At 53.6% G+C, this 20,662-nt stretch overlaps 1 protein-coding gene across 1 annotated transcript in view; it reads left to right on the top strand.

The window, feature by feature from the left end:
- notch2 (notch receptor 2) overlaps positions 1-18,702 on the top strand; it is a 34,827-nt gene extending 16,125 nt beyond the window's left edge. Inside the window, exons 3-34 of the mRNA XM_036553332.1 lie at positions 1,998-2,263; positions 2,476-2,814; positions 3,218-3,340; positions 3,468-3,701; positions 4,575-4,730; positions 5,312-5,497; positions 5,601-5,714; positions 6,034-6,147; positions 6,277-6,510; positions 7,086-7,196; positions 7,574-7,766; positions 8,052-8,197; positions 8,319-8,432; positions 8,548-8,667; positions 8,890-9,042; positions 9,689-9,917; positions 10,009-10,210; positions 10,489-10,642; positions 10,770-10,954; positions 11,053-11,185; positions 11,753-12,004; positions 12,298-12,410; positions 13,016-13,560; positions 13,895-14,239; positions 14,378-14,532; positions 14,695-14,899; positions 15,051-15,141; positions 15,243-15,399; positions 15,584-15,903; positions 16,107-16,254; positions 16,524-16,621; positions 16,820-18,702. Coding sequence (XP_036409225.1) covers positions 1,998-2,263; positions 2,476-2,814; positions 3,218-3,340; positions 3,468-3,701; positions 4,575-4,730; positions 5,312-5,497; positions 5,601-5,714; positions 6,034-6,147; positions 6,277-6,510; positions 7,086-7,196; positions 7,574-7,766; positions 8,052-8,197; positions 8,319-8,432; positions 8,548-8,667; positions 8,890-9,042; positions 9,689-9,917; positions 10,009-10,210; positions 10,489-10,642; positions 10,770-10,954; positions 11,053-11,185; positions 11,753-12,004; positions 12,298-12,410; positions 13,016-13,560; positions 13,895-14,239; positions 14,378-14,532; positions 14,695-14,899; positions 15,051-15,141; positions 15,243-15,399; positions 15,584-15,903; positions 16,107-16,254; positions 16,524-16,621; positions 16,820-18,223 — 7,339 coding nt within the window. The 3' untranslated portion in view covers positions 18,224-18,702. The remainder of the gene's footprint in view (positions 1-1,997; positions 2,264-2,475; positions 2,815-3,217; positions 3,341-3,467; positions 3,702-4,574; positions 4,731-5,311; positions 5,498-5,600; positions 5,715-6,033; positions 6,148-6,276; positions 6,511-7,085; positions 7,197-7,573; positions 7,767-8,051; positions 8,198-8,318; positions 8,433-8,547; positions 8,668-8,889; positions 9,043-9,688; positions 9,918-10,008; positions 10,211-10,488; positions 10,643-10,769; positions 10,955-11,052; positions 11,186-11,752; positions 12,005-12,297; positions 12,411-13,015; positions 13,561-13,894; positions 14,240-14,377; positions 14,533-14,694; positions 14,900-15,050; positions 15,142-15,242; positions 15,400-15,583; positions 15,904-16,106; positions 16,255-16,523; positions 16,622-16,819) is intronic.
- Positions 18,703-20,662: the final 1,960 nt, after the last annotated feature.

The following is a 20,662-nucleotide window of genomic DNA, read 5'->3' as shown; positions in this document are numbered from 1 at the left end:
ATTTCAAGAATGAGAATCAAAAACAAGCAAAACATTCAGTCATGCGTAAATAATGGAATAATGCTATCGATTAAGTGTATATTTTTCTCTCCTGCAAAGTCCTTTCTTATGATATCTTTTATTTTTATCTTTCATTTATCATGATGTGCATCATTGTATTAGTTCTGAGTAATGCTTGCAGATACGTGATGGGGTATAAAACCTCAGGAAGAAAATTGAAAAAAAAGTTGACAAAAATATTTGTACAGGTAATGCATGTTAAAATGAACAGTGAAAACTTGAGGACTTAAAAAAAAAAGAGAGACTTCAGAAATGTACATGTAGCTGTCAACACAGCAACAAACAAGAATTTAATCACTAAGATTTGCAAAGGGGAATAGCTTTGAAAGAAGGAATGTTAAACAGGTGTGCATAATAATGATCTGGCACTGCTGAACTGACTAGCTTGTGACAATTGTGCATTATGTTGTAAATTGAAAACATACACACATAACACACACACACTGTATGGCAAAATATGGCAGTATGGTAACAATAAAGTATTAATAAATGTTACGTTTTAATAATGAGAAGTAGCCGTTTTAACTTCATTGAGGACAGATGAGCTCACGTCAGAAGTGTGTAAGTATCTCTGCTTGGGATTTTGGTGGTTTATGAATAGAATTTCTCCCTCTACTTTCTGCCATGTTTTCTCATTTTCAGTCTGCTTTTGGGTGGAGTGAGGTTAAATTATAGATATGAGGCAGAGTTTGAAGTCCACACACACACACACACACACACACACACACACACACACACACACAAATAGAACACACGCTCACATACACGCACAGTGGCATGCCAGTGCTTCTCCTTTATGTCACCTGAGCCCCCCTGTGGGAGGCAGGTAAAGAGGCCTGCAGGTGCGTGGCAGCAGGCAGGAGTATCACTGTGTGTCCCTGGACAGCGTGTCGGCACAGTGCTGGCCGCAGCGCCACGCTGCTCGGGGACTCTGACGCACAGACCAGAGCCGGAGCTCTCTGCTCCACTGTTTCTTCTGTTCTCTGCTATCTGCAAATGACCTCAGCAGGCGTGGAGTATTCCAGAGGAAATAATGAGATCAGAATATCAGACCTGCACACACAGCCACACACAAACCTAAATGGATGTGCAGCAGCACAAAAACTCCAACTGAAAGGGTGAGGGAAGGGGGGAGGAAGGGAAGGAGAGAGGGAGGAGAGTGCCTTTTTTCAGTATTCTTTCGCAGTGCTGTAATCTGTTCTCTGTAATTTGTCATGTGCATAACTCACTTGAGAGAGAGACCGAGATCAGCATGCCCTCGTGCTTTGTGACCTGGCATGGCCTTGCCACATCCTGTCTCTCAGCTTAACAAACGCACACACAGCTTAACAGACACACACACATTCACGCATATTCAGTTGGACACAGTCAAAATGTATTGTTTTGCCAGTTGATGTTTTATTGTGTGTGTCTGTGTGTGTGTGTGCGCGCGTGTGTGTCTCTGTGTCTGTGTGTGCGCATGCTTGCACATGCACAATTGTGGGGCTGTGTGTGTGTGTGTGTGTGTGTGTGTGTGTGTGTGTGTGTGTGTGTGTATGCCCATGCAGCAGTACTTTTTTTTCTTCTAAAGATTTAAAGACAGGAAGGCATGTGGCTTCAGTCTCTCATCTTTTGACCCCGTGTTGCTCCCTGTCCCTGACGCCCCACTTTTGCGCATTCAGTTTGAATTTAAACCAAAAAGCACCCTCCATTCCCCTTTGTGCTAGTATTCAAGTTGCTCAAACTTAATTAACTTGACAAGTTCAACAGGTATTGCTCAATCCCAGTTCTCCTGTGTCTCGCTGTTGCTCTCAGGTCCAGGATATCATTGCATTGATGTGTTGTGTAATCTGTTGTTGTCTGTTTGGATGGCTCTCTGTTTTTGTTTCTGCAGGTTTTCCTATTGTGTTGTTTGGACATGTGTGAAAACATAATATCCCTTTGTTGTCTGTGTATAGGTGCGCTCCTGGCTTCCTGGGTGAGTACTGTCATCACAGAGACCCCTGTCGCCCGGGTTACTGCCTGAATGGGGGAAACTGCACTGTCAGCGTGTCTGGGGTGCCAGGCAACCCCACCTGCTCCTGTCCCCTGGGCTTCACTGGTCAGAACTGCCAGACGCCCCAGAACTCTACCTGCTACCCCAAGAACCCCTGCGCCAACAAGGGCGTATGCACCCTGCTCTCCCTGGACAAGTACGAGTGTCACTGTGCCCGCGGCTGGACAGGTCAGTAGCACTTGCGTTCAGACTCCCTGACACTGAGTGACTGCAGATGAAAATTAGCTTTAGGCTAACTCTGGTACAATGCATCAGATGGTAACGTTTATGTTTAATATTGTACATGGTTCGTTATAAATAAATTAAATAAATAAAACTGAACAGCTCTCCCCGGGTGGAGCAGTGAACCGCACTCCCAGCGCTCTGCTCTCTCCTGCCAGGCCCGCGCTGCAACCGCGAGGACAGCTGTGTGTCCAGCCCCTGTGCCAACGGGGGAACCTGCAGCTCTCTGCCGGGGGGCAAGTTCAGCTGCAGCTGCCCGTCGGGGTACGGGGGCCCGCGCTGCCTCAACGACACCGACGAGTGCGCCACGCCGTCCCTGTGTCAGAACGGGGGAGTCTGCGTGAACACGCCGGGGTCCTACCACTGCAGCTGCGCCCCGGGCTTCACCGGACGCCACTGCGAGACCCCTTACGTGCCCTGCTCCCCCTCGCCCTGCGTGAATGGCGGCACCTGCCGGCAAACCTCTGAAACCAGCTACTGGTGCCACTGTCTGCCAGGTGAGAGAGAGAGAGAGAGAGAGAGAGAGAGAGGGTGTGGTGAGAAGAGAGGAGGGTTCAGCACGCAGGTGTGTGAGCCAAGCAGTAAATTACTCCTCACTGTGTCTGTGGGCTGTTTGAGGGGCAAACACTGCAACCACGGTCACACAGGACTCACCCCCGCTGTTACACTCTGCATCCTCTTACCGATTCAAATTCAAAGACGCTTTGTTGACAGAACAGGCGAGGAGCTGTTGCCAAATTGGTTTCCTAAGAAAAGTAGCAAAAGTCAGAACAAACAGATAAAAAAATGCTTACTGTAAAGTAAATCACATATTTTGGCTGTTACATATAGTATTAATAATGAGAAAGTATCTCACAAAGAGGAAGCAGTGAATTTAAATGTCTAATTTCCTGCCTGCAGGCTTCAATGGGACAAACTGTGAGATTAACATTGATGACTGTCCTGACCATCGCTGTCAGAATGGCGGTACCTGCATGGATGGGGTCAATACGTACAACTGCCAGTGCCCACCTGAGTGGACAGGTAAGGATAACTTTGTGTGTGTGTGTGTCTGTGTGCGTATGTATGTATGTAAGTGTATGTTTCTGTGTAAGTGTGTGTGTATCCGTCCCTCACACACCGCTGCCCCCTCTGTCTCTCTCTCTCTCAGGTCAGTTCTGCACGGAGGACGTGGATGAGTGTCGTCTGCAGCCCAACACCTGCCAGAACGGGGGCACCTGCAGCAACAGGCAGGGCGGCTACAACTGCGTCTGCGTCAACGGCTGGAGCGGCCCCGACTGCGCGGAGAACATCGACGACTGCGCCACGGCCTCCTGCACCGCCGGCTCCACCTGCATCGACCGCGTCGCCTCCTTCATATGCACCTGCCCCTTCGGAAAGACAGGTGCGCTGTTAGCCCTGTTGACATCAGCTGTTAACATTCATATTCAAGGCTCCGTAGTGGCTTGGTGGTGAAGGCGCTCGCTCTGAGTGCAGGCTGAGCTCCGCATGTTGGGTCCCAGCCGTGTGATCAGCCAGCAATGATCAGACGCCCACAGTGGGCGGAGCAAGCTGGCTTGGTTCACCAGGGATAGGGGTGGGTAGCTGGGCTAGGGTTTCCTCGTCTCGCCGCTCTCAGGCACCCCGCGATTCCCCAGGCGCCTGTGAGTTGCTGAGATGATGTCAGCTGAGTAGCAGTTAGCCTCGAATGAGCGCACACTCCGCTGTAGCACAGTGGGTAACTCGCAGTGTAAAAAATGGCCATTGGCTACATTTGAGGATATGATGCGATTGCAGCTGTCTCACTTCAGTGCTCCTGTGTGAGTGTAGTGGTTGTAGTGGTGTGACAAGCCTAGTGTACAATTGGAGATTCCAGAAAGGAGGGGCTTGCATAAAGGGGTAAAATGCATAGGGAAAAAAAACATGCATATTCTAACAGGCCAATACAGTCAGTGATCTGCACAGACATGAAACCTAATGTGATAGAACCTTACTTGTAATACAGCGCATTATGTTGAGATAATGATTGCTTAACACACAGGTTACGTTACTTTTAAATACATACAAAGTCTGTAATCTTCTTCATGCCAGTGAGATTTCAGATGAACATTTCCAGACAGTCTTAAGGGCGCATAAGAAATGTCCCGCTATGGGTGTTTCCTGTCTAATTCCGTGGTTTGTGGTGCGCTTAACAGTGGATTACAGAAACAATGGCCAGCTGTCAGTGCTGGTGTTCTGGCGATGGTAATGTTAACCTTGCTGCTTCCTTGTGTGCCAGGCCTGCTCTGTCATGTGGACGATGCTTGCATCAGTAACCCGTGTCGCGAGGGAGCGCAGTGTGACACCAACCCCATCAACGGCAAATTCAACTGCAACTGTCCCCCTGGCTACGTGGGCAACACCTGCAATGACGACATCGACGAGTGCATCATTGGTGAGGGCTAGACCGAAACCGGCTTAAGTCTCTCCCTTTTGATGCCGCAACCAAATACCCCCTGTTCGACGTACCACCTCTCTCCATTGCCGTGTTACCATGTCTCTGTGGAATGGCTTCTCTTCAGCTCTCTCTCTCTCTTTCTGCTCATCCACCATCCTCCATGTCACCAGCGCCACACCACTCTCTTGGTGCTTCTCTGTTTTAGTGTCTCTCGTTGTCTTTATCCGTCTTTCTCAGAAGTTAAATTCAAGGCACGACAAACATGCATTCTGTTGCAGAAGAATACAACCAGGTATTAATCTACCCATGTTCTTTATGGGGATACCTATTGTGGACAGAGTTGCTAGTTTTGGGAAGTAGGTTTCCATCGCCTTGCTGAATTTTTCATATTTTGTCGTCGGATGTACTTCTCTCAGTCTTTTCCCCCCATCCCGTTCTCTCTTCCTCTTCTGTCTTCCCTCTTGTCTCCCCTGCTCTCCATCTCTCTCTCTCTTTCCATTTCTCTTGCTCCCCGTCTGCCTCCCTCTCCATGTGAGCTTATCTGATTGTGTGTGTGTGTGTGTGTGTCCCTCTCTCAGGGCCAAACCCTTGTGAGCATGGTGGCCAGTGTGTGAATACCGAGGGCTCCTTCACCTGTAACTGTGCCCCGGGCTACGCGGGCCCGCGCTGCGAGCAGGACCTCAACGAGTGTGCGTCCAACCCCTGCCGCAATGACGCCACCTGCCTGGACCAGATCGGGTCCTACACCTGCATCTGCATGCCAGGTACTGCGCGCCAGCCCCTACTGCACACCTGCGTGAGCACCTCTGTGTGTTGGAATTTTATATTCTAAATGTTGCCTCTCTCTTTCCCCTCTTTTGTGTCCAGGGTTCGATGGACAGCACTGTGAGAACGATATTAATGAATGTATCAGTTCCCCCTGCTTGAACAATGGGAAGTGCCTGGACCAGGTCAACCGCTTTGTGTGCCAGTGCCCACCAGGTGTGTCTGTTTGTCTATGTAGACATGGGTCTGGTTCATTGTTTCAGTCAGTTTGGTTCGATTACTTGGTTGTGGCGGCCTGCCTCATGTGTAAAAGAGATTCTTTGCCTGCGTGAGGCTTCTCTCCGGCGAGTTCTGAGATAAACAGTGTGTTGATTCTTTTTCTCCTTGACTGCCTGAGATTTTTGTGAATACAGTTACACCTCTACACTTCATGCCCTCTTTACACATCTGGTCATACATGACAGTTGATGTGATTGTTGCATGTTTGTAACTGTCTGTATATGCATTGGAGACCGAGCCTTGTGTCTGTCCTCAGGCTTCAGTGGAGAGATGTGCCAGGTGGACATTGACGAGTGTGCAAGCACACCCTGCCACAACGGTGCCAAGTGCGTCGACCGACCCAACGGCTACGAGTGCGAATGTGCTGAAGGTACTGCGTCTGCTCACAGACACGGCCTCACCTTTCACCTTTCCTCAGTCCCTGGTGTGGAGTTAAGGAGCACTTGCAAGGCCACCCCTAATTATATACCCTCCTCTTGCCCCCTCTGTCCCCTCCCAGGCTTCACCGGGCCCCTGTGCATGGAGAACATCAACGACTGTGACCCAGAACCCTGCCATCACGGCGTGTGCAAGGACGGCATCGCCACCTTTTTCTGCGAGTGCAATCCAGGTTACACCGGCTCCATCTGCAACCAGCAGGTCCAGGAGTGTCACAGCAACCCCTGCCAGAACCGCGGCCGCTGCATCGACCTGGTCAACAAGTACCAGTGCAACTGCCTGGCTGGCACCGCTGGTGAGCCGGGGAGGGGCATCTAGATCTGACCTGCCGGCCGAAAGCAGGGCTCGCTGGGGGCTCGGCAAACACGGCAAATTTAAAACACGCTGAACCGCGCGCTCCCAGATGTCTCTCAATGCATGCCTGACTGTCCACCATAATTACAGCAGCGCGCTCCGTACACAGCTAGATATTTTGAGTTACGTGGAGTCAACGTGTTGTTTTTGGTTTAGCCTTAGTGCGTTTCCTGGCCGTGAGTGCACACTCAGGCAGGCCGGGGCGTCTGTGCTCTCTGAAGCGGAAGAGGCCTTGCGCGGCGCACACAGGCATGCAGTAATAAGGTCTGGCCCTGGCTCTGCCCAGCAGGCCACACTGTGGATTAAAGAGGCCCAGAGCGACGCTACCCACACAAGAGTCAGCTCAGGTCAGCCTTGTGGCGCCTCCACTCCTCCGAGTGGCTGCCACGGGCAGCGTTCCCTGAGCCCTGCCACCCCCTAGTGGACGTGGTGTGAGTTGCAGCACAGGGCAGAACTAGTGGGCCTTAGTTGCTTTCTTGAGCGTAACTGACGGCTTTCTTGCATCTTTGTTGCCAGGAGTGAACTGTGAGATAAATTACGATGACTGCGCCAGTAACCCGTGCGAGTACGGAGTGTGCCAGGACGGAATCAACGAGTACAAGTGTGTCTGCAACCCGGGATACACAGGTACCTGGGAACAGTAGCATACAGTGACTTCTTTCACCTGCATGGCAATCACACCTGTGTAATACGTCATGCAGTCAGTATGTAAGCATTCAGAGACAATGATTCTCTTGTGTCAGCGTCTGGCATTGAAACTTACATAGTTCGTTCTTATTATTCTGCCAGGTTGAAAAAAAAAAAACAATGAAAACAATGAAATGCAGGTGTTACTGTAATGTAGCTAGTGGAACTCTGTCATCCTGCTGATGTCAATCTGTCTTTTCTGTGTAATTTATGGTAGTCACCCCAGTTCCCTCTAGTCATGTCAGATGATTCATAGCCCCAATTTATTTTGTGTTCGGTGGGTGAACTGACAGTGCGTGTCCCCGTGTGTCTCTCAGGGGAGAGGTGTGATGTTGAAATTAACGAGTGCAACTCGAACCCGTGTCTGAGCGGGGGCACGTGCGAGGACAGGGTGAACGGGTTCCACTGCCTGTGCCCCCCCGGCACCCACGGGCCCATGTGCCACTCGGGGGCAGACCACTGTGCCCCTCAGCCCTGCGTGCACGGGAGCTGCGTGGAGCTGCAGGACGGGTATGTGTCACTCTCTCTCCCTCGCTCTCTCTCACTCTCACTCTCTTCTTCTCTTCTTCTCATTCGGTGTTCAGCCACGTTAACCCCGTCCCGTCCTCCACGCTCTCGGCTGTGTTCTGCACGCCTCGTGGCCGCTGCAGTGGTGCAGGAGTGTTCTCTGATTGAACAGTCTGACTGATGTCACACTGCTTAGCGCTGGTCTGGAAGGGACATTGGGCGGTGGGTCTCATGGGCGCTGCCATCGCCGGTGTGGTTGAGCGTCCCTCCCCTCTGCCCCCGCTCCAGGTACCGGTGTGACTGCGAGTCGGGCTGGGTGGGGCAGCACTGCGAGCAGGAGCAGGACGAGTGCCAGTCCAACCCCTGCCAGCACGGGGGCAGCTGCACAGACCGCCACAACGGCTACACCTGCAAGTGCAGCCGCGGATTCTCAGGTGCGTGGCACCACCTCTTAAATCGTCGGGGCTATTCATATCGCCGCAGGCAGACACAAGGTTCCCCCACCCCTGCTTTTATGCCTTCTTGACGGAGGTCCACCTTTTTTCCCCTCCTCAGGTGTGAACTGTGAGATCAATGTCAATGAGTGCGAGTCCAGTCCCTGCAGGAACCAGGGCACCTGTGTGGATGGAGTCAACAGCTACACCTGCAGCTGTGCCCTGCCCTATACAGGTAACACTGTAATCCAGTGAGGCCTGTTGTCTCAGTTCATGGACACAGTGAGCGGGACGCTCTGTTGAAGCTGTGCTGAAGTGTAAGGTGGCCTCTGTTCTGTGTGTGTGTGTAGGAGTGCACTGTGAGGTGGAGCTGGTCCCCTGTGCCTCACAGCCCTGTGAGAGAGGCGGTGTGTGCCAGCCGTCCCTTGACTACACTTCATACACCTGCCGCTGTGCTAGTGGGTGGCAAGGTGGGTATCCTGCTTGGGGGGGGGGATTGTGGTACCTTGTTTTGTAAATAAATGACTTCTTATGTTACACATAGTATACATGTAGCTGTACATTGTATGGGCTGTATGAAGCAACAAAGTGAAAGCTACTAGACATCCTTATTCAGTATGTATAGTATACGTAGTATATGTCAGTATGTGTATGTAAATATGGCTCTTATGTGGCATTATGTTCCTGGGCAGGTCCGCGGTGCACTGAAGATGTGGACGAGTGCAGGACCAGCCCCTGCCAGAACAGGGCGCTCTGCATCAACAGTCAGGGCAGCTACACCTGCAAGTGCCAGCCGGGATACAGCGGCCACAACTGCCAGACCAACATCGACGACTGCTCTCCCAGTGAGCTGCTACTCACTTGCATTTCACATACGCACTGTCTTACTCATTCACACACTGCATATGCACACTTGTACTAACTCACATACTGCATGTGTGCACGCTTGTATGTGCTGACTTATGTGTTCGCAGGCAGCCTGACACACCCGGTTATCAAGCATACACACCAAAATGTGAGCAAGCTACTGCTAGGAAAACAAGAGCAGTCACGGTGTGACAGTGGTGCATAAGATTTACATTTATTCACACTGAACAGACAAGTACACACACACACACACACACACAGTTTCATCGTGTCCTTTCCACCCTGCCTGATCTCCATCCCTCCTCTGCCCTCCCTCAGACCCCTGTCTGAACGGCGGCTCCCATGTGGATGGGGTGGGGGGCTTCTCCTGTGACTGAACAGACACGTACACACACACACACACACACACACACTTTCATCATGTCCCTTCCACCCTGCCTGATCTCCATCCCTCCTCTGCCCTCCCTCAGACCCCTGTCTGAACGGCGGCTCCTGTGTGGATGGCGTGGGGGGCTTCTCCTATGACTGAACAGACACGTACACACACACACACACACACACACACTCTTTCATCGTGTCCCTTCCTCCCTGCCTGATCTCCGCCCCTCCTCTGCCCTCCCTCAGACCCCTGTCTGAACGGCGGCTCCTGTGTGGATGGTGTGGGGGGCTTCTCCTGTGACTGCCGGCCCGGGTTCAAAGGGGAGCGCTGCGAGGCGGAGGTGGACGAGTGCGCCAGCCAGCCCTGCCGCAACGGCGCCAAATGCACGGACTACGTGAACAGCTACGTGTGCGAGTGCCCGCCGGGCTTCGACGGCATCCACTGCGAGCACAACATCCCCGAATGCACAGAGAGGTAGGCCACCAATATGCCCTCCGCCTCACCTCCTCAGACTCATCGCTGGCCTGCGTGTCTCTGATGCGCCTCTCTCGCTGACCCCCCTCAGCTCCTGCCTGAACAACGGCACCTGTGTGGACGGAATAAACACCTTCTCCTGCCGCTGCCGGCCCGGCTTCACTGGAGCGTTCTGTCAGTATGAGATCAACGAGTGCGACTCGCAGCCCTGCAAGAACGGGGGCACCTGCGCAGACGGCCTGGGGACCTACCGCTGCTCCTGCCCCGTGGAGTACACCGGGCAAAACTGCCAGGTACCCGGCGGTGCTCTGTTACTGTGCCTGCGTGTCACCGTGTTGCTGTGCTCCTCTGCGTCTGTGCCTTTCTGTTCCCGTGGCACCGTGTTCCTCCCTTTCTGTTTTTGCACCTTTCTGTTCCTTTATCATTGCAGCTCTGTTGCTCTGACATTGTGTCTCTTCCTGCTTGTGACCTTGCTGCAGCGTAAGGCGTTCATTAGGCCTTCGTACTGTCTGCTGTCGTGTCCCGAATGAACCGTATCTCTCCGTTTCTGTCTCCACATCTCCCTGTGCAGGTGATGGCAGACCTGTGCATCCGGAACATGTGCCTCAACGGAGGGACCTGCGCCCAGAGCGGGACGTCCTGGATGTGCCACTGTCCCGTGGGCTGGACCGGGCTGTACTGCGATGTCCCCAACATGTCCTGCCAGGCCATCGCTGCCGCCAGACGTAAGAGGAGCACACAGTGCAGACGCAGAGCTTAGCTCCCTCCCGCTCCGCTGTAATTACCCTCAGGTTATGGACGTGCTGGGTGATGACTCTCCGAGTAATAGGTGTGGGTGTGTGTTCTTGACAGGCGTGTCGGTGGATATGGTGTGCCAGCACGCGGGCCGCTGTTTCGACACCGGGAACACTCACCGCTGCCAGTGCCAGGCAGGATACACAGGCAGCTACTGTGAGAAGGAGGTGGACGAGTGTCTGTCTAACCCCTGTCGCAACGGCGCCACCTGCGTGGACTACCAGGGCGGGTACGAGTGCCAGGTACGTGCCTCTGCCCCCGCACCCCGCTGTGCGCACACTGCTCCCAGAGCTGGCCGGCGCTGAGCCTCTGCCCCCTCCCCTTCTCCCCTCTGTCTCAGTGCAAGGCGGGCTACCAGGGGGTCAACTGCCAGTACGATGTGGACGAGTGCCAGTCCCAGCCGTGCCTCCACGGAGGCACCTGCATCAACCTGGTCAACCGCTACTCCTGCTCCTGCCCGCCAGGGACACACGGTGAGCACTGAGGGCAAGGGGAGGGAAGGAGTGTGTGTGTGTGTGTGTGTGTGTGTGTGCGCGCGCGTGTGTGTGTGTGTGTGTGTGTGTGTGTGTGTGTGTGTGTGTGTGTGTGTGTGTGTGTGTGCGCGCGTGTGTGTGTGTGTGTGTGTGTGTCTGTGTGTGTGTGTGTCTGTATGTGTCTGTGTGTGTGTGTGTGTGTGTGTGTGTGTGTGTGTGTGTCTGTGTGTGCGTGTGTGCGTGTGTGTGTGTGTGTCTGTGTGCATGTGTGTGTGTGTGTGTGTGCGTGTGTGCATGTGTTTGTCAGTGGCTCACATGGTGCGTACATGCGTGCTTATATCTGTGAATGTGTGCTTATTCTCTTAATGCTTGTCTATACATATGAATAAATCACAAAAAAACACTGTGCTCTTCCTCTGTTGAGTTTTTCAGTTTGCTGTGTTATTTCAGCACTAGGCTAGAATCTGCCCATGTGTCTGTCTGTCTGCAGCAGCTTCTACAGGAGGCAATAGCACCCATTCCCCTGCCTGTCTCACGCATGTCCTTTCTACACACGCTGTCCTGCAGGTTTGCGCTGCGAGGTGGATGTGGACGACTGTGAGCCGGAGCCTGGCTCCAGGGCGCCGCGCTGTCTGAATGGGGGTCAGTGCATGGATGGGGTGGGGCGCTACACCTGCTCCTGCCCCCCAGGCTTTGCGGGCGAGCACTGCGAGGGCGATGTGAACGAGTGCCTGTCTGCGCCCTGCCACGCCCCCGGCAGCCTGGACTGTGTGCAGCTGGCCAATGACTACCAGTGCCGCTGTCGCCTAGGCTACACAGGTACACACCTCGCACACTGCACCCTGCTCTCTGTGTGACAGGGCTACACAACTGCACAAACACACTACACACTCTGGACCGCTCTCTGTGTGGCAGGGGTACGTAGGTACTCTGGAAATCATGTAGGTCGTTCCTTATGAGTTTTCACATTTCAGACATGGTCACCATAGCCCGCACCCCTCCCTCACTGGGCTTCGACGTCCCTTGGAGGTGGAGGGGGACCATCCAAGCAAGATGTCTTTAGTTCAGTAACCTCATGACTCCATCTCTGTCTCTTCCTCTCTCTCTGTCAGGACGGCACTGTGAGTCTATGGTGGATCTGTGTCTGTCCAAACCATGTCACAACGGGGGAACCTGTTCAATGAACATGAGCTCAGTCCATGGATACACCTGCAGCTGCCAGCTAGTAAGACCCGCCTTCCCTCTGCACACCCTGCTGGTCTTTAATAATGGCCTCAGTCTCACCAGTCGCACACACTTCTCACTCTATGGACCCTGCTGTCTCTGCTTCTCCCTGCGGTCTCACTCCGGTTTCCAGGTTCACCTTCTCAGCGCTGTGGGATCGCACTGTATTCCCACTCTGTCCTCTTCCTCCTCACCCGCAGTGCAGCCACAGAGATAAACCTTTGCTGATACTTTATTCAGAGCCACTGCCTTATACCGAGTGCTCCTGTCCCTCTTAACCACTGCTTAGTCTTGCCTCTTCTTCCTGTTTTCATGCTGGCAACAGAGAGGGTGAAACTACACAGTCCAGGTATGGCTCAAAGAATGAGAGAGCTTAGCTGGAAAAGTGAAATTTAAATAATCTATATATTGGATACTAATAATATTCATCCAGATATTTATATGTCAGACTGAAGAATATTTGACGCTTTAAAATTAAGCCATAATTTATGTGCATAGACTTATGTGTAGCTGCTTTTATTGCTGTTTGTTTGCATAGCAGATTAGCAGGCTTAATAAATGATGCATCACCATCTAATCGCTGCTGTCTCTCCTCCCTGTGTTCAGGGTTTCTCTGGGTTCAGCTGTGGCGAGGTGGAGGGGTACAGCTGTGCCAACCTGCGCTGTCAGAATGGCGGGCGCTGCCAGCCGTCCCAGGACGGGAGGCTCCAGTGTCGCTGCCCGCCTGGCTTCAGCGGCCCGCGCTGCGAGACCATCCAGGGCTGCCACGCCCGCCCCTGCCAGAACGGAGGCACCTGCGTCAAGGACCCCCGCAGTCCCCACCAGTTCACCTGCCACTGCCCCGCCCACTACTCGGGCAAGCGCTGTGAGACCATGGTGTTCGACCCCCGCCTGGCCCCCGAGCCGCACTGTCCCTACGACCAGTGCGCGTCCCGGGCCGGGGACATGGTGTGCGACCCGCAGTGCAACCAGCACGAGTGCGAGTGGGACGGCGGCGACTGCTCCCTGAACCGCCAGCGGCCCTGGGAGAACTGCACGGCCAGCGTGCGCTGCTGGGAGCTCTTCCGCAATGGCCACTGCGACCCCGAGTGCAACAACCCCGGCTGCCTCTTCGACAGCTTCGAATGCCAGACCGTGCCCAGCTCCTGCAAGTACGTCACAGCGCTCAGGCCACAGCGTTCACGCTGCTGATACATTCATCTGAGTCGCTGATTTATACACAGTGATGATTATCTTGATGGAGGGATCATTGGATGGGTGATGCAGATTTAGGTTATGCATGGACACTTGAATGAGCGTATGAGGAGACAGAAGATCTACACGTAGATTATTCTGCACATTTTCATGTTCTCATTATTGGTAAAAACATGGACTAACAATAAAACCAAATTGACACATGTACGTTTTATCTTACGATGGGTCTTGAGGCCCATCGTAACCGGTCTTCTCGGTCTCAGGCGGCTCCCTCTCATTGGCTCTCCGCAGGTACGACAAGTACTGCGCGGACCACTACGCCAACGGCCACTGCAACCAGGGCTGCAACACGGAGGAGTGTGGCTGGGACGGGCTGGACTGCTCCGGGGACACGCCGCCGCAGGTGGCCGACGGCACGCTGGTGGTGGTGGTGCTGCTGCAGCCGGAGGAGCTGCTGGGAGACCTGCGGGCCTTCCTGCGCGCCCTTGGCACCCTGCTGCACACCAACCTCCGCGTCAAGATGGACGCCCAGCAGAGGCCCATGGTCTTCCCCTACTACGGCACGGAGCAGGAGGGGGACAGCGGGGGCTGGGAGAAGCGCAGGGGCAAGCGCGAGCTGGGGAAGGAGGTCATCGGGTAAGAGCGCACGGGCCACTCCCGTTTCCCCCGCATCTCTCATCCGCGCACGCTCCTCAGGCCTCCTCTGTCCATTCCGTTTCCATTTGGCTAAGAGAGTGTTCCTGTGCCTAAACCCCTCCATACTCCCCAATCCAGGTCCAGGGTGTTCCTGGAGATCGACAACCGGCAGTGCGCCCAGAGCTCTGAGGACTGCTTCTCCAGCACAGACCTGGCCGCCTCCTACATCGCCGCTGAGAGCCTGAGTCGAGGGGGCAGAGTCGAGCTGCCCTACCCACTGGTGTCTGTCAGCAGTGAGTTCCAATGCCGCCTTTCCAACTCGCACAAACCGGCCTCAAATACCGTTCCCTTCTCTGTCAATACAGATTGTGTCTGTTTGGCAGTGTGCCTGTGGGAGACTCTGTGTTCAGCTGTGTATGTTCTAAGCGCCTCCCTGTGCGTCATCCGCTCTGTAGGCGAGCACCTGGACCATCCGCCACCCCCTCCCCTGCTGTATTTGGTTGCCGTGGCGGTGGGCATCATTCTGCTGATTGTGGTTTTGGGAGTGCTGGCAGCCAAGCGCAAGCGCAAGCATGGCATTCTGTGGCTCCCTGATGGATTCCTCACCAAGAAGGACGGCAAGCGGCGGGAGCCCGTGGGCCAGGATGACTTCGGCATGAAGTACGTGACCGACACGCTGCTCACCTGCACCAAGAGCCACAGTCATGCCTGGGTCCCTGGCGCTGAGTCAGCCGGCACCTCTCTGCTCAGAAACAACAGTCCAGCATTTGCAGTTCTTTACTCTGACACTGTCTGTCCCCGTGTCTCACAGGAACATGGTGAAACCTCAGGATGGAGGGATGATCGATGCCAACCAGAACCAGCGCTGGCTGGAAGAGGGCCCGCAGCCGAAGAAACCCAGGGTAAGAAACAGGGAGAAAGACGGGGCCTCTTTCCCCAGCTCTCTCTGTGGCTGTGTTCAGTGCCTGACCATCCCCTCTGCCCTGTGTGCCTTCTACCCTAGACGGAGGACAAGCCCCTGCTGCCAGTCGGAGTGGAGGGGGGCGGCGTGGACCGTCGGGAGTGGACGCTGCAGCACCACAAAGCGGCCGACATCACTCTCACTCCCCCCCAGGCTGAGATGGATGTTGACTGCCTGGATGTGAACGTCAAAGGCCCAGGTACTGAGATTCCTAACACTGTGCTGACAGTTACAATGCAGAGTTTGAGCCCTATGCATGTGTGTTGATTTACAGCACTGAAGCACCCTCCAGGAATCAGAATCCTGCTGTCCAGGGGCCTGTGTTGGAGCTGGAGCCTCATGGCTTATTGCACTGACGCTGTGCTTGAACTGTGTCTCCCTAGACGGCTTTACCCCGCTGATGCTGGCATCGCTGCGTAACGGCGGGGCGGAGTGCAGCAGCCTGCTGGGGGAGGACGGGGAGGAGAGCGGCGGGGACGAGCCGGGGGCCAACATCATCACGGAGCTCATCGACCAGGGCGCCACGCTCATGGCGCAGACCGATCGCACGGGCGAGACAGCGCTGCACCTGGCCGCGCGCTACGCCCGCGCCGACGCCGCCAAGAGGCTGCTGGACGCCGGGGCTGATGCCAACGCGCACGACAACATGGGCCGCACCCCTCTGCACGCTGCCGTCGCTGCTGACGCCCAGGGCGTGTTCCAGGTGAGCGCTGACCGGACCCGTCTGCACCGACACAAAGCCCATAGACGGACAGTCTGCTGTAATAGTGGCCTGGGACTCTGCTGTGCTCATTACACTGTTTCTGGCTCTGTATTCGTTAACTCGCACTGCTGTGTTATGCTGGATCTGTGTTGTACGACAGCGCAGCCCCTCTCGTCTCAGACCTCCCATCTCTCACCCTTCAGATCCTGATCCGTAACCGGGCCACGGAGCTGGACGCCCGGATGAACGACGGCACCACGCCCCTGATCCTGGCAGCTCGTCTGGCTGTGGAGGGCATGGTCGAGGAGCTGGTGCACTGCCACGCTGATGTCAACGCCGTGGACGACCATGGTGAGCACTGTGCAGAGACTGTATCGCTGAAAGCGGTTCCCTGAGCTGCAGGGACAGACACCGAGACCAACACTGGAACTTTAAACTGGGGCCATGCGCTTTATGTGGGCGCAGTGACACTTGGCTCTTACAGTGTCATTGGCACTCGTACCCTGGGAGACTGAGACATTCCTCTCCGCTCACATATTGCCTGAGTCATTGTTAAACGGAGGAGCTTCCACACAGTGCTCAGACTCGCACGCTGACTCCTCGTCTCTCTCCGTCCTCAGGCAAGTCAGCTCTGCACTGGGCAGCTGCTGTCAACAACGTGGAGGCCACTCTGGTGCTACTGAAGAACGGAGCCAACAGAGACATGCAGGACAACAAGGTGCGCGCCTCGCTCCTTCTCCGTGTCCCTCCAGGGTTTTCTTTCCTGTCCCCACCCTCTCCCCATTTCCTTCCCATCTTTTCATTCGTATTCAGTGTCTGGTTCAAGTTCTCCCTAGTCTGGCGGTGAATTTCCTTGTGTCTGCCTTTACTGGCTTCCTCCACTCAGACGTTTTTGTTCTACCCTGCCTTCCTGCAGGAGGAGACTCCCTTGTTCCTGGCGGCTCGGGAGGGCAGCTTTGAAGCGGCCCAGGTTCTGCTAGACCACTACTCCAACAGGGACATCACCGATCACCTGGACCGGCTGCCCCGGGACACGGCGCAGGAGCGCAAGCACCACGACATCGTGCGCCTGCTGGACCAGTATAACCTGGTCCACAGCCCACACGCCGGCCCCAACCACCTGGGCGGGGGCACGGCGCACTCCTCCCTCGTCTGCGCAGGCAACGGGGGCGGCTTCATCGGGCTGCGCCCCGGGCCGCAGGGCAAGAAGAGCAGGCGGGGCGGGGGTAAGGTCGGAGGGGTGGCGGGGGGCACAGCCAAGGAGCTGAAGGCAAAGAGGAGGAAGAAGCCGGCAGGAGGGGAGGCGCCCGCGGGTGGGGCGACGGGAGGGGGCAGTAGTAACAGCACCAAGGCTGGAGGAGGGCTTTCAGAGAGCTCCGTCACCCTGTCTCCTGTCGACTCGCTGGAGTCGCCGCATTCGTACGCTGGAGACGCCGCCAGCACGGCTAACACGGCCACCTCGCCACCGCTGCTGGGCAGCCCCTCAGCCAGGCCTCTCCTGCCCCCTGTCAGCCACATGCTGGGGCAGCAGCAGCAGCAGGGCTGGGTCGGCCTGGCCAAGCACGGCTACGGGGGCCACATGTTTGGGCTTCTGCCCCACCAGCTGGGTGCCTCGCACACTGGCCTGTCCCAGCACCATCCTACCAGCCTGCTCACCCCCATGAATGTCACCATGAGCCGCGAGCAGCTGCCTCCTATTGTCACCTTCCAGATGATGGCGCCGGGGGGCGGGCAGGCCCTGCTGAAGCAGCCCCAGCCTGGGCAGGTGCAGGCACAGGGGCAGAACCAGGGCCAATCCCACTCTCAGCAGGGCCCTTCTCACCTGCACTGCACGCAAGGCATGATGTACCAACTGCCGGAGGTGGGCCTTCAGCACTCGCTGCCCCACACTCTCCCGCACCCCCACTCCCATAACCACTCTCTCCCCCACGGCCACGGACTGGCAGACGCCCAGTCCCGCCAGCTCCCACCCTACCAGCCCCTGCAGAGCCCTGTGGATAAGTACCCCACCCCCCCATCCCAGCACAGCTACGCCACCGCCGGATCAGAGGGCACCACCCCCGGGCACCCTGCCCATCCACCCAGCGAGCACCCCTACCTCACCCCCTCGCCAGAATCCCCCGACCCCTGGTCCTCCTCCTCCCCTCACTCCAACTCAGACTGGTCTGATGTCACCACTAGCCCCACCCCTCTGGGGAGTGTGCGTGCCCTGCCGCCTCCCTGCCACACACACATCCTGGAGCAGGCGCAGCTGCAGCCGCAGCAGCAGCAGACCCAGGCGCAGCAGCCCCAGCGCAGCAGCATGCAGGTGTACGCGTAGATACGGACCCTCCGCCCTGCCCCTCCCCCTCTGCCCTCACGTCCCGGCCTCCGTTTCCCTACATCCTCACTAAGACATGTAGCTTTTCCCATTTTCCCTCCTGCACTTTTCCCTTTCATCCTGGGATATTTTTCCTCCTCCTATCCCTGCAGTTACACTAATCATCTTATCATGTTCTCCTCCCATACTCTCTTCTCTGCACTTCAGCACTCTTACTGTGTATATATATGCTGCCTGTTGTAACTTCTGACATTGCCTTCACGTGTCTACGCATTGCTAACTTTACAAAGATCCAAACCAAAAAGTGCTGTGTTGACTGGTTACATTTATAAGAAGGATCTTAAAACATCTCCACTGTTACCTGTATTTACCCTCTGTACACGTTATGGGACAAGTTATCTCTACTTTGGAAATGAAGATCCAGGACTTGGAGAAAAGGCGGTGGGTTTACGAAAAGAAAAGGCTCAGACATCTTCAAATGACTCAGACCGTCAGAAATCAAGTAATGAGTGATGGACATAAAGTGGTGATGATGTTCTTTGAGATAACAGAAGAAGGAGGTGAAATGCAACAGAGCAGACAGGGGACAGTTTGATGAGTGGACTCTGATGTTCCCCTTACAGAACCCTTTTGGGTTATTTTCACTTTCTTTTGAGTCTTCACTATCACTTTTTGAAGGATGTATGCTTATATAATTTACAGTTTATCCCTGTGTTTATCTTTCTGTGCCCAATGCAGTGTAGAGTTGTAGGGAGGTACTTTTGATTCATACCCACTTTAATTGTTAGTATGTTAGTATATTAACTTAATCTTTTTTTTCCACAATGGGTAGTTGCGAAGTTGTGATAAGCTGTCATCTTTATGTTCCAAAAAGATAAGCCAAAAACTGTCTATTTTTGTGTTACTGGGATGTTTCTGACTATAATTATGCAGTCATGAGACAGCTTACTGTGATGTGTCAATGATTGTCAGTGGAGCTTTTGTGTGATTTATTAAGTACACACAAACTAAAACACACGGATACATCTCTTTGATGTGTGGTTCTAAGCCGAACTGTGGTGTAAATAGGTCTGATTTTAAGTTGTTACATAATTTTTCCAAGGTACCTTGCCCTTGTTTCAGTCTGACCTTACTGTCCTGCATGTGGAGGATGACAAGCAGGGTGAGGGTAAATGGTCATGGCTGCCCATGTCTGTAAAAGTTGGTGGCCAAGAAAATCTGTGTTACTGAGAACCTCAAGTGAGAGCTTAGCTATATAGATACTCTAAAGAAGACAGGCAAAAGGAGGAAAACCTGTTGGGTGCCAATGCTACACTGAGTTACTGACCTGAGTCTTCCCTGTTTATCTTGGCCATTACACTGTGGTACATTGGAAAAATGAGACTGGCACAGCCTGGAGAGGGCAGGGGGTGACACCTGTGAAGCTCCTGCCCCCGTTGGTACAGGAGAGGAGGTTGGACTAGGAAAACCTTTATCAACGTTATTATTATTGTTATTCCTGACGTATTTTCCAAGAATATCATTGTATATTATTATTGCTCTCATCAGTGTAACTGGATCGGAAGTTTTTCTATTTTAAGAACAGCTTTTAAACAGCAAAATATTTTTGTTTTTTAAATCACATTTAATCACTTTTACTTAATTACAACCAATCTTTTGTGTCGCTCTTTTAATTGCCTTGTGATTTAAAAACCAAGTCTGAAAATGTTTATGATGCTATGTGACTTTTATTTCTGTCTTCCTGATGTTTGAATTATTGTGAGCACATCTTTATGTGACAGCTCTGTCCCTACAGACAATCATTGAAAAGTTACTTATTGCACAGTGGGTTGTTTCTGATGGCCCTGAGACCAAATCTAAACTCTGATCACAAGATTGACTGCAAAGCCTCACAATTCCACAACATCAGTACTTGCTCACTACTTACTGTATTAGTGAGTGCTTCTTTGCCTCATTACTTCTTTATGAGTGGAGAGGAAAAAATGTTGGTGGTGTAGTTAAGTCAGTGAATTAAAGGCTCAGGGTTCAGATTTGGTCATGGCTTAGGTAGAACTGTGTGAGTTTAAGAGAGAAGGCAAGACACACACACTGAGGTACAAGGTGTACATGGTGGCCCCAAAGTTGCATTCCGTTGAGATTTAAGTAGCACTAGAATAAAAATAACAATAAATGTGTGGATAGTTCATTCTGCAGTTCTATGACCAGTTGATGACCGTCTTGGATTTTATTCATGGAATTATACAGCCAGTGATTGATATGACATACCATATCTTCGGTACATAAAACCTATCTTCACTCTGTGCTTATTTTGGTAGCCATCTCTTACCTTAATACTTTCTTCTGTTAACCATGTAGAATCTCTACAGGTGTGACTTTGGGACATCATGTGTATATTTTAATTTTTGATATTCAGAGAGAGGACAGACACTCAAACATGCA

This window comes from Megalops cyprinoides, chromosome 2 (genome assembly GCF_013368585.1).
Source record: "Megalops cyprinoides isolate fMegCyp1 chromosome 2, fMegCyp1.pri, whole genome shotgun sequence".
Lineage (NCBI taxonomy): Eukaryota > Metazoa > Chordata > Actinopteri > Elopiformes > Megalopidae > Megalops > Megalops cyprinoides.
This window is presented reverse-complemented; position numbering and strand designations above follow the sequence as displayed.